This window comes from Phyllostomus discolor, chromosome 8 (genome assembly GCF_004126475.2).
Source record: "Phyllostomus discolor isolate MPI-MPIP mPhyDis1 chromosome 8, mPhyDis1.pri.v3, whole genome shotgun sequence".
Taxonomy (NCBI): Eukaryota; Metazoa; Chordata; class Mammalia; order Chiroptera; family Phyllostomidae; genus Phyllostomus; species Phyllostomus discolor.
Genome location: NC_040910.2, coordinates 15268065 through 15283587, shown reverse-complemented (window position 1 = coordinate 15283587; position 15523 = coordinate 15268065). Strand labels below are relative to the sequence as shown.

The 15523-nt window shown below is 39.5% G+C and overlaps 1 protein-coding gene across 1 annotated transcript in view; it reads left to right on the top strand.

The window, feature by feature from the left end:
* Positions 1-15523, top strand: part of SLC10A7 (solute carrier family 10 member 7) — a 195462-nt gene that overhangs the window by 57086 nt on the left and 122853 nt on the right. Inside the window, exon 5 of the mRNA XM_028521974.2 lies at positions 2693-2731. Coding sequence (XP_028377775.1) covers positions 2693-2731 — 39 coding nt within the window. The remainder of the gene's footprint in view (positions 1-2692; positions 2732-15523) is intronic.

Genomic DNA, 15523 nt, shown 5'->3' with positions numbered 1-15523 from the left:
CCCTCTGTGTCTCCCAGTCCCTGGATTCTGCCGGACACAGAGAGTAACTGAGGCAGTGAGGTAGACTTCGAACGTCTCTGGGGCTCTCCTTATTCCAGCAATCCTTAACAAACATGCAGGTACTTAGGATGGGCTTCATCAGATTCCTTCCATAGAAGTCTTTGGTCTGCAGTGGGACAGGTAGCCATGCAGATGGGTCATTTCCATAGTGTGGCCAGTGCCGTGGCCTCGGTGTGCTCGGGGTGCTGTGGCAGCAGGCGTGGGGACACCGAGTCCACTTGGCAGTGTCAGTGTGTGTGTGTGTGTGTGTGTGTGTGTGTGGTGATTGAAATCTTCTTGGAGGAATAGTGCCCGAGCGGAGTTGCTGAGGTCAGCGGTAAAGGAAGGGAAAGTGGGAGAGAAGGGTACCTCAGGCCGGGGAAGAGAGGGGTAAGAAGCAGCATGGCGAGTTTGGAGAATTGTCAGAATATAAAACTTGAGGCAGGAGATGAGGTCTCTCTCCAGAGAGGGACCTGTTTATGGAGAGCCTTGTATGTCATGCCAAGGAGTTGGGAATTCCTCATTAAGTCAGAAGACACCCATGTCCCTTGTGTATCAGTTAAATACTCTATGAATATCATCACTCGTGGGAACTCTGGAAAACATAATTCCTTCCTCTGCTACAAGTGTAGGAGTGAGCCAACTATGAAATTAATTATCTATTGATATTGAGCCCTAGATTCTTGGTGTAGTGTCTGATTTTACACGAGTCTGCAGAGTACGCAAAGCTCTCACCGATGGCTGCCTGATCTCACTGCATGGGAGGGCTGAGGGTGGTGTAGGTGAGCGAGTTCAAATCCATCACCTCTGTCAGAAAAACAGCTTACAATAAGTTGGCCTGCAGCATCTTTGGGCACCTAAGCTGTCACTGTCATTTTATAAAATGCAGAAACATAGCCAATCATACGAAACATATTCCCTGTGACTGGGCTTAAAAAGAGAACTAGATGAAGTGTGAGTGTGGTGAGTTGGTCTGATGAGTAGTAATTGATATTTAATTTACTTGGTTTCTAGGCCTTTTTATTTCTAACCATCCATTTTTTTTAATGTTAAGCTAAACTGTTAGTTATCTAGTATAAGGTTGGTGAAAGGCACTGGCAGGAAGCAAATTTGGAAGAGAGGAGTTCAAAGGGGAAGACTTCATTCCTTTGCTAAAAATAGAGATCAGTCAATTTTAAGCACAACACGGGATCGGAAAATGAACACTGTGTGTGGGGAAGGTGCATTTTTGTAGAAAGAAAGGCGGCATTCCTCATTGATACCAGCACGGCTCATTTATGTTTACTGTTTTACTTATTTTTCTCCTAAAGTTTTTTTCACATAAAACTTTTTTCCTGACTTATCCAGAATGGGATTCCAGGAAGATCTGTTTATGTTGCTGTAGTTTGCAGTTGTCATCTGCAATGTCTTATGTAGCCGGATCTTCGTTTTTTCTCACTGCTCCCTGCACAACGTGGAACATCATATGCCGTCACCCCTGTCGGGAAGCAAAGGTTTCCCTGGTCTGTGCCTGTGTTTGTGCCACAGAGGAGGTGTGGTCCAGTGCCATCTTTTATTGATGGGGCCAGCGAAGGAGACATCTAATGAAATTATCAAAGCTTTGAATTAATTATGAACTTGAACAGGAGAGCTAAGCTCTCTGGAGCCGAGGATCTCATTACCCATGCACTCTCACTGCATCCTCTTCGGGAGCAGAAGGCATTTTCGGCGACAGCTCTTAGCTTGGCTTTGGGCTCGGTTCATACTTGCTAAACTGACATCGTCTTCTTACTACGATGTGGCTGCTGATGTCCACGATGATCAGCTTAACTCTGCTCTGGGTCTGCAGGCGATGTCAGTAGGGTTTCTCTACCCCTCCTTTTGCCTTTTACTGTTTTTTTTTTTCTTTCCTTTTCCTTTCTTGCATCACATGGGATGTTATACAAGTTCCTATCCTTTTTGAATAATGCGAGACGCTTTTAGGACTCGAGTGTAGCTTCTTGGAATACAGAGATTGGTTTAAAGTTAAGAGCTGTGTTACTTCTACTGTGTATTCCCTGGATACCTAGGTAAGCAAAGTCAAATCCTTCTTCTCTGAACTTTGAACACCCAAGAAGTGGTTCTTGCTTGTTTCTACTGTAGAACGAATGGAGTAAGAATGATTCCCATGGTCTGAAAACACTGTTCATAATTTTAAAGGGTGCTGTATGGGAACCACCGATCCCACTTTCTGGGGCTCTCCTAGGACTTGGGCTCCCTGAAAGAGAGTAGTGAATGTTTTCTAAACAATTCTGGGTTTCCTTTCCCAGGAATATGAAATTTTTTATGAGTACATCACCCTCTGATTGTCTTAACTTCAGCAGCAAAATCAGTAACAACAAGGCTTCAGTTTCCTGTCGGTCACAGCTCTTTGGTGCTGTCAGGAAGGTTCAGAGTCTCATAGCAAGCCTTCTCTGCCTGCTGTGGAGACCCGGTATCTGAGCTCCCCAGCTGCAGCTCGTCCATCTCAGTAAACTACAGGCCGCTGGCAGTGTTTGCAGGCAGTGACTAACTTTGCTTTGCAGCATCAATGTTTTAAGATTTTTGAATACTGGGGATGGGGCAATGATAATCTTGGCTTTTTCTTTTCCTATTCACCTTCAGCGAGTTTTCCCCCCATTTATTTTCTCTATAGGCAGCAGCAATATTTAACTCAGCCTTTGGAAGTTTTTTGGTAAGTAAACATGGTTTCACTTGTCTATTATATATAACTTTTGTTGTGACATTGTTTGTATGAAAGATTTAGTGATATTGGGCTTCTTTCCCTATATGGTTAAGTATAAGAGTTTTTATAGCTTTTATGATCCATTATCCATAACCTGGAGGAAAATAGTTAATAAATAAAAATTTTTTTCTCTTACAGTATAATTTGTAGACCTGGGTTTAATATTCCATTTAATGGATTCATGGAATCAATTAAAACACTATGTGTCTCTTTATAGAGGTTATGTCAATATATTGATCGTTTAGTGAGGTCCTTTAGATTATTATTATTTTGTATCATGGGGCTGAGGATGTTGAAAAGGAGACATGACCCAGCTGCTCAGACAGCGAATGCTCATTTACTTGTTGACATGCCATTTATTTCATACATTCCATTGTCAGAGAACCTACTGTCTTGGTGTCTTCTGAGAAACCTATGTGAAAAAAATTCAAAATGAGGAAATAACTAACAAGTAATTCACAAGAAAATGTAATATTTTTTTCAATAGGCGAACTATAAATCGAATGTAAAAAGATTAAAAATAGTTCAACTTTCATACATATAATTGCAATATGTTGTAATTAAAGGATAACAGTATTTTAGCATTTTTAATCATTTCAGAAATAGATGGTGTAACAAAAAATGTGATTTGTGTTATGAAGGAATGAGAAAGAAGCTGAATTTTCTGTTAGTTGAATATTTTTATGTACATCCTCCCTAAAACTTTGCTAAATTCACAAAAACAAATTAGAACGCTGGATTTGGGGTACATAACTTACTGGCAGATATGCGGTCCCAATAATTGAGAGTAGAATCAATGGAGTGTAAACTGGCTCACGTGTCTAGGCAAAATGTCAATTGCTTCTGTATAAAATGCTTTTGATGTTACTTGTTATTGTATGCATTTAAATGTAGTATTTATTACAGAGTGTGAATTCTACATACTTCTATACAGATTTTAATGTTTCAGTGTTACAGAGCTTCCACTTACAGAACTTCTGCAAAATATGTTTGGGATAGATCTTATTTTTAAAACAGTAATGTTATTCCTGGAGCGGTATTATTATTGGGTTTGAGAAGAGAGATAATAGAGTCTATTTAATGAAAATGATCTCTTGACCTACTTATGTTAGACTCAATAATATTTTAAGTCATTACTGCCTGCGTGTAAGTATCATTTTCTGTACGTTGTCACCATTGGCAGAATAATATGTTAAATATGATCTTGCTGGAAGCCAATTTTTTTATGTGGCTTGGAATCATATACATTCACTATCAAAACATGGGTTCCTAAGCTGGATCTCTGCGCTTTTAAATGTCCAAGGTCACTGAGAAACTGGGTTGAGACCATTGTCTGAGTAACTAAAGCGAAGTGCATTGTCCCTGTTTGGAAAACAAGCTCACTCGGCTTGGCTGCAGCTTCGCACTGACTCTGTGAACGCCAAATACATCGTGGTGTTTGCTCCACAAGGTCCCGCTCTCGGACAAAGTTCAGCGGAGTAAAACTTATCCTGGGCAATCTTCCTGGTTTTTATCATGTTTTTTTCACTTCTAAAAATTGCATTCTCACTTTTTAGTCTTCTGCTTTTCCCCCTCCCTTGATCTTCTGTCTTAATTCAGTTAATCAGTCAAAAGTATTTATTGACGTCCTGCCACACAGAGGTCGTTTTCCAGTAGCTATAGGGGGGTGCAAAGGAATATGAGGTGGGTCCCTCTAGGTTGTGAAATTGGCAGGGGCAAAAAGAAACATGGTGTAAAAGTGAAGAAGTCAAACAAAAGATGTTACTGTATGGTATGTTACTTTCAGATGGCAGAGGGCATGCGCACTCCCCATTCAAAGGTCAGACAGAAGCAGCTTCTCTGGGCTGGGCCTCAGAGTGTGTCCGGGCTTCGCTAGTTGAGAAGAGAGGAGAGGAGACAACAGAGCAATGCCAGGGAGGTGCTAGCGTGGGTCTGTTCTTTCCATTTTCCTTTCTACTTCATGCCCGTGCTTTTCCTTCCCCAAAGTTGAAAATTACCAGAGAGGGTTTGAGAATGAAAATTGTGATTGGAGATGTTTTGCTGAAGGGTTATAAAAGAAACAATTCCATTTCTTTTTTCTCCCTTCTCCATCTTCGTTTACAGTAAGCTTTGGATTATGAAATATGTATGAGTCTTAAAGAAATCAGTTAGAATTGGGTTCAGCTTATTTAACAAAAAGAATAAATAAAAGCAGCTTATACAAGGAAAAGGTTTATTTCTGTATTACGTATACAAGGAGGCTGTGCAAGGATGCTACAGTGGCCTCATGGTCTCAGTGTGGACTGAAGCGCCGCTCTCCCTCCTCCACCCTCCACAGCGTGAGCTTGCTTCCCTGAGGTTGCCTGGTGACCCAAGGTAGCTGCCGGCACTGCAGCCAGAAAGGTGCCTGGGTAGTAAGGCAAAGGGAAAGAGGACAGAAGGGCCCCCCTGAAAGCTCAGTCTGCCTGTTAAAAAGAGCATTCCTAGAATTCCAGCACCATACTTAGTAATATTTTATTGTAGAACTTAGTCATGTGATCATACCTGGCCACTGGAAGGGCAGGGACATTGCCCATTCGCTAAGAGCTGACGTCTGGGTTTCTGTTACTACGGGAGAGGAAAGTGGGTGGTAGCAGGCAGCTAGCACTTCCCGCACACGGACACCGTACAGCGGTGGTCAGGGGCTCGAAGAAGGAGATGAATCGCGGTGGAATGACATGAGAAATCTTCAGGGAGTAGTTGAGGCCTGAACTGAGCTTGGGAAAAGGACTTATTTTAATTCTGAATTATAAACTTCAGGTTATATTTTGTTATTCTTAAAGGGTGGTACTTGTTAGGGGTTTGGGGGAGTTTTCTTTATAAATGGAAAATATCTCCCTGTTCCTTTTTAAAAAAATGTTTTATTGTTCAAGTACAGTTGTCTGCATTCTCCCCCACCACGCCCACCCACCCAGCCATCCCCACCTCCCTCCCCTGATTCCACCCCCCCTTGGTTTTGTCCACGTGTCCTTTACAGTTGTTCCTGACAACCCTCCTCCCCTTACCCCCCATTATTCCCTTCCACCTCCTCTCTGGTTACTGTCAGAGCGTTCTTAATTCCAACGACTCCCTATTCTTAACATTTAGGATTATGGGTAGTCGTGTGGTTTCTGGTGTCAGACCTGTCTGGGTTTCTGTCCTTACTTGGCCGAACCCTGGCCTCACCACCCGCCTTCCCGGGCATGTGAAGTGAGATGAGGGTGGTGTCTGCACTGTGCAGTCGTGGTGAGGATTGAATAAGATAGGGTGCTCGCGCCGTGTCCGAGCTCTGCCGTGATTTGTGTGAGACCACGGACACACACACGAAACGGAACTGGTTCTCTCTGACCAACTCCTGTAGCGTTAAAATACACCGAGCCAGTGATTATTGTCTGGTGATGAGTGACCATTTCTTTTGTAGTTACATATTGGGATCTGAAAAGAGTATTTACTTTAGATTACCTTGCAACTTTGAATGAAAGGCTTTTATTAGAGGAATTTTTGAAGAAAGAACTCTGAAGGCATTCTTGTTGATTTTCGGACTTCTGGGTATACCAAATAAAATAGCATACATATTTATTTATAGCTAGTTTAATAATGTCCAAGGTATAATTAAAACATTGTTTTAAAGAGCTAATTGTTACAGAAAATTATTTGTTTGTTTTTTAATGTAGCTAGGCTGGTAATAACCAAAGATAGATGAATTCAATTTACATAAATTTCAGAACAAGAGAATATTTTAAAATCATGCCACAGAGGATTGCTTTAAGTTAAGAAGTTAATGTCATTATCTCCTCCTCTTATTTAAATTGTTTGGTTAACAATAATTGTAGAGCATAATAAGTATTTTGAGATTTCCCTTGATGAGGTTTTAATATAGTTTGATAGTCAACCACACAGAATAACTAAAATACCATTAAAATTATATATTTTTCTATGTAAAAGCATGTCTTTCATGTTCAGATACCTCATATGTTGCTTCCTCATCAAAGGGAAGATTTCTAAAAAGAAATATCAGTGACTTTTTTAAAAATTTCATCTGAAAAATTCTTTCATTTGAAAACATTCAACTGTATTGAAAAAACCTTCAGTCACATGATTTGTTAGACCTGTGGCATTTTGGGGTTGGAGGCTGAATTTGGTATTTCCATGTCTTCAAGATCATAGGCTAAAATGTAAAAGGTAAAGGTAGAACTTTTTCTTTTTAGACTCCTCAGCCAGTGTACTGGTTTAGGTAACCCCTGACCTTAGAGGAAAACCCTATGAGTAGCTAAGTTGATCATCCGAATAGAATTTCTAATAACCACGTTATACAACATCATAGGGACTCATGGCACCATACATGTAAGGGTTTCTGAAACAGCCACAAAGAATGACAAACACAGTTAAGTCATCTTAGTGAATGCAGTAATGCCGAGTCTGAAGAAGATCGGTAAGAGTCACTATAGACGCAGAAAGAGAACTTCCTACATCTCCTCTTCATTTAAAGTATTGGGAATGGTTCTTTTCTTCACATAAGTCTTCTCTTAAAATAGTAATCGCTGCAACCAGAAGAAGCTATTATCTCCCGAGATTAATAATTTTGTTTCTTTTCACATGAGACCAGGTGTTCAAGGAGCTCCGTGCCTTGAGCCGAAGAACTGACCGTCCGTCTGTCTGTCTTTCCTCTTCGAGCTGGCTGGGCCACCTGTGCTCCCCAGCTTTGCAGAAAGATTCGAAGAGCTGACTGATGCTATTGTAGGCGCTGAAAGAAAGAAACCCCAAACACGAATGGCATTGTTTAATAACCTGGGGTGTAACTTCTTTTGTTCTTCCTTTCCCATATAGAACACGTGCTCAAGCGCACTGAGAGTGGTCAGAGCGCATTTACTTGGTTATTCCTGGTGGCTGGGCGGCCCTGCTTTTTAACAATCAGAGCGAGAGTCTCAATGACCAGTGTAGGTGATCAAGGATGGCGCCAGATATGACTCAATTGTCAATTTGGTTTTCCTTTCACCTAAATCTAGGATGTCAATTTTTAATGTAGCTTGTTTATGAAATATCCATTTTGGGCAATACTGAAAACTGTGCTGATGTTTTCCCTTAATTTGCTTAAAAACCAACCTAAATTATTCACTGGAGATCTTGATTCTCGCCGCCCCCCCTGAAAGTTCATGATTTGTTCAGAAAACAGGTTTTTATTTTCACTAAGTTTAAATGCCAGAGCAAACAAACAAATGAATTTTTAAGCAGTATTCAGTACTATGCTACCTTGTAAGATGTTATTTTAAGTTCATCCTTTTTACTGGTAAGGACTCAGTAGAACTGGGATGTAAAATAACCTGTCTTAGGCTTCAAAATATCCTCTGCACTGTGTTCAGGCCACAGGAAGATGGTTTCCACCCTTGTAAAATGGAGCCCACCATCCGCTGTGCATTTCATGTTCTCACATCTTCGGGCAAATGAACATCATACAAGTTCGATTGTGAGAAAAGACTGCTTTCTCTTTAAAGATACAATTGGGTTCATCAGCACTGTGGCACAGAATAAGAAAATAGGATATAAAATTAACATATAAGTACTGAGTCTATTCGATTCAAGGCACTTTTCTAGATACTGAAGCAAATACATAAGGTATAAATACATGAAGAAATAAATAACAATAAAAGATTTAAGAAAGAGAGGAGACAGGAACTGCCTGTAAAGCAATGTCTTCCAAATTTCAGGCGCCTTTATGACTCTTGCCTTGCCAATACAATATTTGTATTGTTAGATTAAATAAAACTCACCTGTTAAATTTAAATTTATTTTCATGCAAAACTTTGTGTCAACACCATAAATTAAAAGTAGCAATCTTGTCGTGAATAGAAGGTTACTGAAATGAAAGCAAATGAAAAAAGAGCTAGTATTATTGTACAGCTCAACTCTGCTGCCTCTACAAGGCTCTGAGTCTGAGCCTGTCCTCCTGTGGGTAAAATGTGAAGCTCGAACACGTCTCACACTGAGAACTGTTCCTCCTGCAGTCTGAGTTTCCTTGCAAAGAAGTAAATGTAGTCTCTACTGCTCCGTCCCTGCATCCTCTCCATCCCTTTGCTCTGCCTCGCGCTGGGACAGCCCTGTTCTCCGACATCCCTCTCCATCCCATCCCCCAAAGGGAGAACGAAAACCCTCTGGACAGCTCAGGTGAGGAGCCCCCAGAACCAAGGACTCTGGTAACCAGAACGTGTCCGTGTTTCTTTCCTCACAGCGTTTTCCACGCATCACTTCTCCCCGAAAGCGGAATGCGTGTGTGCCCAGCACGCCCGTAGAGTTAAAAATGTGCCACTGTGATGCTGGTGTGAGAAAAGCCCCGTGAGAGCTGCATTCGGGTTTGCTTCTAAAGCAAACTCTTATCTGAAGTACAGTCACCGTAAATAAAAAAATGGTCTTTGTTCCTTAATAAAAATGTATAGAATCCTTCCCTACTCCATTTTTGCAGCATAATGCTCTCTGCTGCCTGACAGGACTTGTGTAGCAAGTAAATGCATTAGTCACAGTGACCATTTTTCTTGCAAATTTGTGACATAGATTTAATTATAGGAATGACCAGCAACTTACAAATCTAATTTTGGTGGAGGCTGAGGCAACTTTTTTTTTTTAATTTTAATAATGATGGATTTTTTTTAAAAGCAGTGATTTCATTACTATTTAAAGAAATCTACTGGTTTAGAACTAGCCAATTGACTGAAGTTATTTTATTACCCTTTAACAAATGCCATGTACTTTCATTTTCATTTTTATCAATTTTTAAAATGTCATCATTCTCAAACTGGAAAAGTACTTGCTCCTGTACCCATTTAGGTACAAGGAAAAAGAACTCCTGGGCGTGGACAACAGTGTGGTGATTGCAAGGGGGTGGAGGGTATAAGGGGGCTGAACGGTAATGGAAAAAAATGCAATACAAAAATAAAAAATATATAAATGCATTTGGGGGGGCACGAGATCTTTGTAAAGGGCCCCCTAAGAAACATGATCCTAGTCTTTGGTTAAAACCGAGACTACATTTCCTTAATTTGAATCCGATGTGCTGCAGAACTGCCTAGTGTGTGGCCTTTGGTAGGAGATTCCCAATAACTGCCAACTGATGATAATGTGGCAGGCAGTTCTCGTTTCCCTGCTTCGGTTTCTCCAAACCAAAAATTGTTCATGACTCATCTATTTATTAAGCTGATATTGGGGGGAGCTGGGGATAATGGTGTGGTGAGCCGAACAGTTAAGTTTCCTGTCTTCATCTGCATCACCAGTTCTTAAGGTGAGAACATCAAGTCATATGGCAGGGGGTGGAGCGGGGGAGGAGGTAATAATTTCCCCATTACTAGTATATTCGCTTCATTGATTCAGGCCTCACTGCCATTCCAAAATACATCTGCACATGTGGAAAGAACCGTATAAATTTGTGGATGCCACCAACCAAAGAGAACCTTTCCTTGAACTCCTGGTCTTTGCGCTGAAAGCGGTGCTACCCATCCAGACCCCACTGTGGACTGAGGTTCTCGGGTGACCGTTCAGCACTCCTGGAAGCCACGGTCAGTGCCATTGGCAATGGCAGGTTTTCGTTTGACTGGAAATGTCAAGCATCAAGATAATTTTCAGCTCTGATTCACTGCATATTGCAGTTTGACCTTATATTGATTTCATTAATGAAACATTTGTGGACTTCTGCTAGATTCTAGAACTAAAACAAACTAACAAACAAAAGAATAATAAATGATTCCTAGCACCCTGGATTTAAATGGCGTTTTTCACAGTGTGATTCACCAGACAAGCTGATTCTTAATTTCCCTCCAGTGATGGTAGATGATATGGTCCAACATAGTTTAAGAACTAATTATTTTAACTATAAAATTTCAAGTAAAATAATAGATTATTATCTCCAATTTATTTTTTAAAAACTCTCCCATTTTTATTGTACTTTCAAATAAAACTGGATTTTTTTTTAAAGATTTTACTTATTTACTTTTTAGAGAAGGAAGGGAGAAAGAGAGAAAGAGAGAAACATCAATGTGCAGTTGCTGGGGGCCGTGGCCTGCAACCCAGGCATGTGCCCTGACTGGTAATCGAACCTGCGACACTTTGGTTGGCAGCCCGTGCTCAATCCACTGAGCTACGCCAGCCAAGGTGGATTTTTTTTAAGTTTGTGTGTCTGCCAACCTGGATGTTTTTAAAAAGCTGTCAGGTACCAGATGTCGTTTTTAAGTACATCAAAAGCTGACTTATAAAAGTGCCTTACCATATATAACTGTGGGAATATTGGGTTAAAAATTAACTTTTACAAGTCTATCACAATTGATGTATGTGCTCATTGTAGAAGTTCCAAAAAATACCGACAGAACTAGATGTGGCTGCTGTTCACCTTCTGGCACATGCCCCATGTGTTAGTGTGTGTTGGTACAAACATGCTCATACTTGGTGTCTGTGCTTTGTACAGACACCTTGTCTTCTGCTCCCCCCCCCTTTTTTTTGTTTTTAGATTTTATTTACTTATTTTCAGAGAAGGAAAGGGGGAGAGAGAGAGAGACAGAGAGAAACATCAGTGTGCGGTTGCTGGGGGTCATGGCCTGCAACCCAGGTATGTACCCTGACTGGGAATCGAACCTGTGACACTTTGGTTTGCAGCCCATGCTCAATCCACTGAGCTACGCCCACCAGGGCATTGCTTTTTCTCCTTTAAAAACATGTGTGAACATTTCCTCATATTCTTACTTCTACCCCAACTTGATTTGCCTTATATAATGGATATCACATTTAATGTTCTTTTGAATGGAGTGTTGCTATTTATTTAGTCATTTCCCCATTGGTAGACAGTTGGGTTGTTTATACTGGTTTGGTGTTATTTTTTTGAAAGCTGCCACAACATTTTTGTGCATAAATCTATGGTTTTCTCTTTTATTTATTCTTTTTAGAAAAAATTCCTAAAAGAGGAATAACTGGGCAAATTCTCCAAACTTTTAAAAGATCCTTAATATTGCCAAGTTGCCCTCCTGAAATGCAGAGCCGAATTCCCATTCTAACGAGAGTGTATGGGCATGTGTATTTCCTTTCTTCCCACCAATGCTGACTGTCGTTTTTTAAAACATTTTAACAAACTGATATTTTACCTCAATTATAATTTTTTGATTGAGAAGTTGATCTTTTGTTATTAGTGTATTGATCATTTGAGGTTCTTCTTATACATAATTTGTTCATATGGTTTGCTTGTTTTTCTTATTAGGATGCTGATTTGGGTTTCAAACAGGTCTTTATGTATTGAAGATATGACTACTCTGTTACATATACTGCAAACATTTTCCCCTGTCCATCTTTAACCTTTTAGATTTTGAGTGTGTGAGTGAGAGGGGATGATTTTTGATCGACGGAACATTAAAATTTCCTTGAGTCAGATTTACTGAGATACAATTATACACAGAAAAATTCACCACTTCCAGCAGTGCAGTTCTGCGAGTCTGACAGATGTACACAGTCACCTCACCACTGCCTCACGCAGGACAAAGGATATTCCGTCCTCTCAGGAAGTGCCTTCTTGCCCTTTCGTAGTCGGTCCCCTCCCCCCGTCTCCAGCCCTTGGCGACCACTGAGGTGTTTTGTTTTCTGCTCTCATACTTTTGCCTTTTCCAAAAGGTCATAAGAATGGAATCCATGGTATGTAGCCTTTTGAATCTGGATTATTTCACGTTGCCTATGTTTTTATGAGTCATCAGTGTTGTATGTACCTATCAGTAGCTCATTCGTTCCAACTGCTAAATAGTGCCACTTACCAGCTTACCAGTCGATGAACTTTGGATTGTTTCCTGTGTTTGGTGATTATGAATAAAAGCCCTGTGAGTTTTGTGTGTAAGCATGTTTAGGAGTATACAAAACCTCCAAACCATTTTCCAAAGCGGTCGTACCGTTTTGTATTCTCACCAGGCACGTGTGAGAAATTCAGTTGCACCTAAGCCTGGCCAGCCCTTGGTATTAGCAGTATTTTTTATTCTAGTAATTTTAATAGGTATGTCATCATAGCTTTAACTTACATTTCTGTAAATGTCTAATGATGTTGGACATTTTTTTTATGTGCTTATTTGCCCATTTGTCAGTCTTCTTGTGGGAGTGTCTGTTCAAATCTCTTGCCCATTTTTTTAAACTGGATTTTCTTATAATTGAATTCTGAAATTTTAAGTATGTTTTAGATGCCAGTCATTTATCAGATAGGTATTTTGTGTTTCCTCTCACTTCCTTAATAGTGTCTTTCAAAGAGCGGAAGTTTTAAATTTTTATTAATTTATCTCTTTTTTTCTTGTATATTTCATGGTGTTTTGTGTCCTAAGAAAACCTCATTTAACCCAAAGTAACAAAGGTTGTTCTTCTCTGTTTTCTTCTGGAAGTTTTATAGTTTTTCTTTTTAATTTAAGGTCTGTCATCTTTTTTGAGTTAACATTTGCATATAGTACTCTGCAATATTCATTGCTATGCATATTGTTGTAAAATTTTAAAGTTTTATGTCTGTCCCATGTATCCACCTTTTTCATATGGATTTTTCCCATGGGCTTTATACTTAGAAAGGCCTTCCCTGTCACAGTGTCAGATAAAATTTCACACATACTGTCTTTTAGTTTTGTAGTTAAAATGCATATCTAATATATTTTTTAAAAGCAAAGCTTATTATAAGAGGGTTCAGTGAATACAAATCACGGTTTGAAAGCACTTCGCCTATGATATCATTTGTAAAGGAGTCAATTTCTGTTTTCGCTGTCCCTGCTGGTTCATTTCCCTCCTGTAAGTCCAGGTGTGTCGTGTTACTCTTATGTCTACATAGTGACGTATGTGCTCACTCCGGAAGATAATTAGATCAGTATTCATGGCTGTTAAAAATTGTTTCTCTATCTTAGGATATTACACATGACATTAATATAATTACTTAAGATAAAATTATTTGTTTGAAGTGTAAAACGGAGATGTACATGGAATAGTGATCGGAAATTATAGAAACCTCATTTGATCTCTATCCATTTAATTTACAAGGATTCACACAAATTAGCAGTAAGGTGTGTCTGTTTTGGGGATTATGGAGCAAGGTGAATAGCTCTCTTAATAAAAGAGTTGAGGATAATAGAGGACTGGTTCTATTGGTCGATATTTGTGGTTTGGCTTTTGTTTTAATCATTCGGGCAATTCTATGTAGTCATTTTCTAAAAGATTTCTAGATTTTCACTTGAATGCTCATGTTATTCTTTTTATCCATCCATTTAGGAGGGATTATGTTTGTAAACACTATTTTGCTTTTGGTAACTTCCCAGAGCCAAGGCAGTGCATCCTGTCTGCTTTCCCACTGCCCTGCACATTGGTGTGAGATAAATTATCTTCACACACTTCTCCTGCACATCACTCCCATGCCCAGTGCCTTCAGTGCCTCTTAATTGCCCACCACCTCATGGGCCATGTGGGGGGTCCTCCCAGAGCAGCCCCAGCCTCTGCCTCTTCGTGCTGTTCTTTCACGCCCATATTCACTGTGGAGCCACTCACTCTTCTCCTCCTCCAGCTCCTGGAGCACTTTCCTGCCCCCACCTCCTGGCTGGCACCATTCTCTCCCTGTCCACGTTCTATCCATTCCTCACAAGCCTGTCTGCCCCTCGAAGCAATTTCTCTAGCTTTTCTTTTACAGTGGTTTGGCCCTTGCGATGACTTTCCATCTAGATTGTACCTGGGTAGTATAGATTGTAACTAATTAGTTTAAAATTCTGACCTTCTCTCCCATCTCCAGCACTGCCTGCCATCTTGCTCTATTTTTTTTCCTAGAATGCTTGTCTTCTAACATTTTATTTATTTATGTATTATATTCATTTTATTGTCTGTTTCCCCCTATTTAAATGCAAGCTCCAAGAGGGCAAATATTTGTTGGTTTGGTGTGGTTCACAGCACCTATTTTATCTAGCCTATGGCAAGCATCCAAAATATATTTATTAAATGAATAAATAGAATTCACTCAATGAATGTTAGTATAAAATGTCGTGTATTTGGTATGCTTCTAAAATGCATGCTAATTATTGCAATCATATTTGAATTAGTTTCACAATGCAGTGTCACATTCATGATTATCCACCAAATTTTTCTTGCTAATGTTAAAGTGATTTTGAACTGTAAGCTTTTGCTCTCAATAAAACACATGTTACAGCCCTAAGAAATTTATATTGCTTTATAGTCACAGTATAGATTTAGAATTCATTAGAAACTCATTCTCACAGCTAACCTATTAGGGTGATCTGTAAGGTTTTTCTTGTTTCAATAACCCTTCATGAACAGGTTAGGGCAGACTATCCCTATATAATGGGTTACCACCCATATGCTGTTATCTTTGAAATAACTGACTTTATATACCAGAAAGTTTTCCATGAAAAATAACTCCAAATGTGATTTGTACATATATTTAAAGGGCTGAAATTTTTTGAATAAAGACATATAAATGGTCGCCATTATATGGCATTGTAGAGAATTGTTGCACTGTTACTATTAAAGAAATATATTTTATCATTAAAGTTTATCCTCTAACAACCTGTGAAGTATATAATTAAATTGACGAGTAAGAACTGAAATCTAGACATTGGTGAAAAAGAAATTGTACCATATCTTAGAGAAGAGGTGAAAATACAAGTCTGAAAAACAGAAGAACCAATTCAATGATGTATAAAAATAGTTCAAATTAATATCTGAGAGGCATTGTAAGTACTTGTAGAAATGACCAAATAAGAA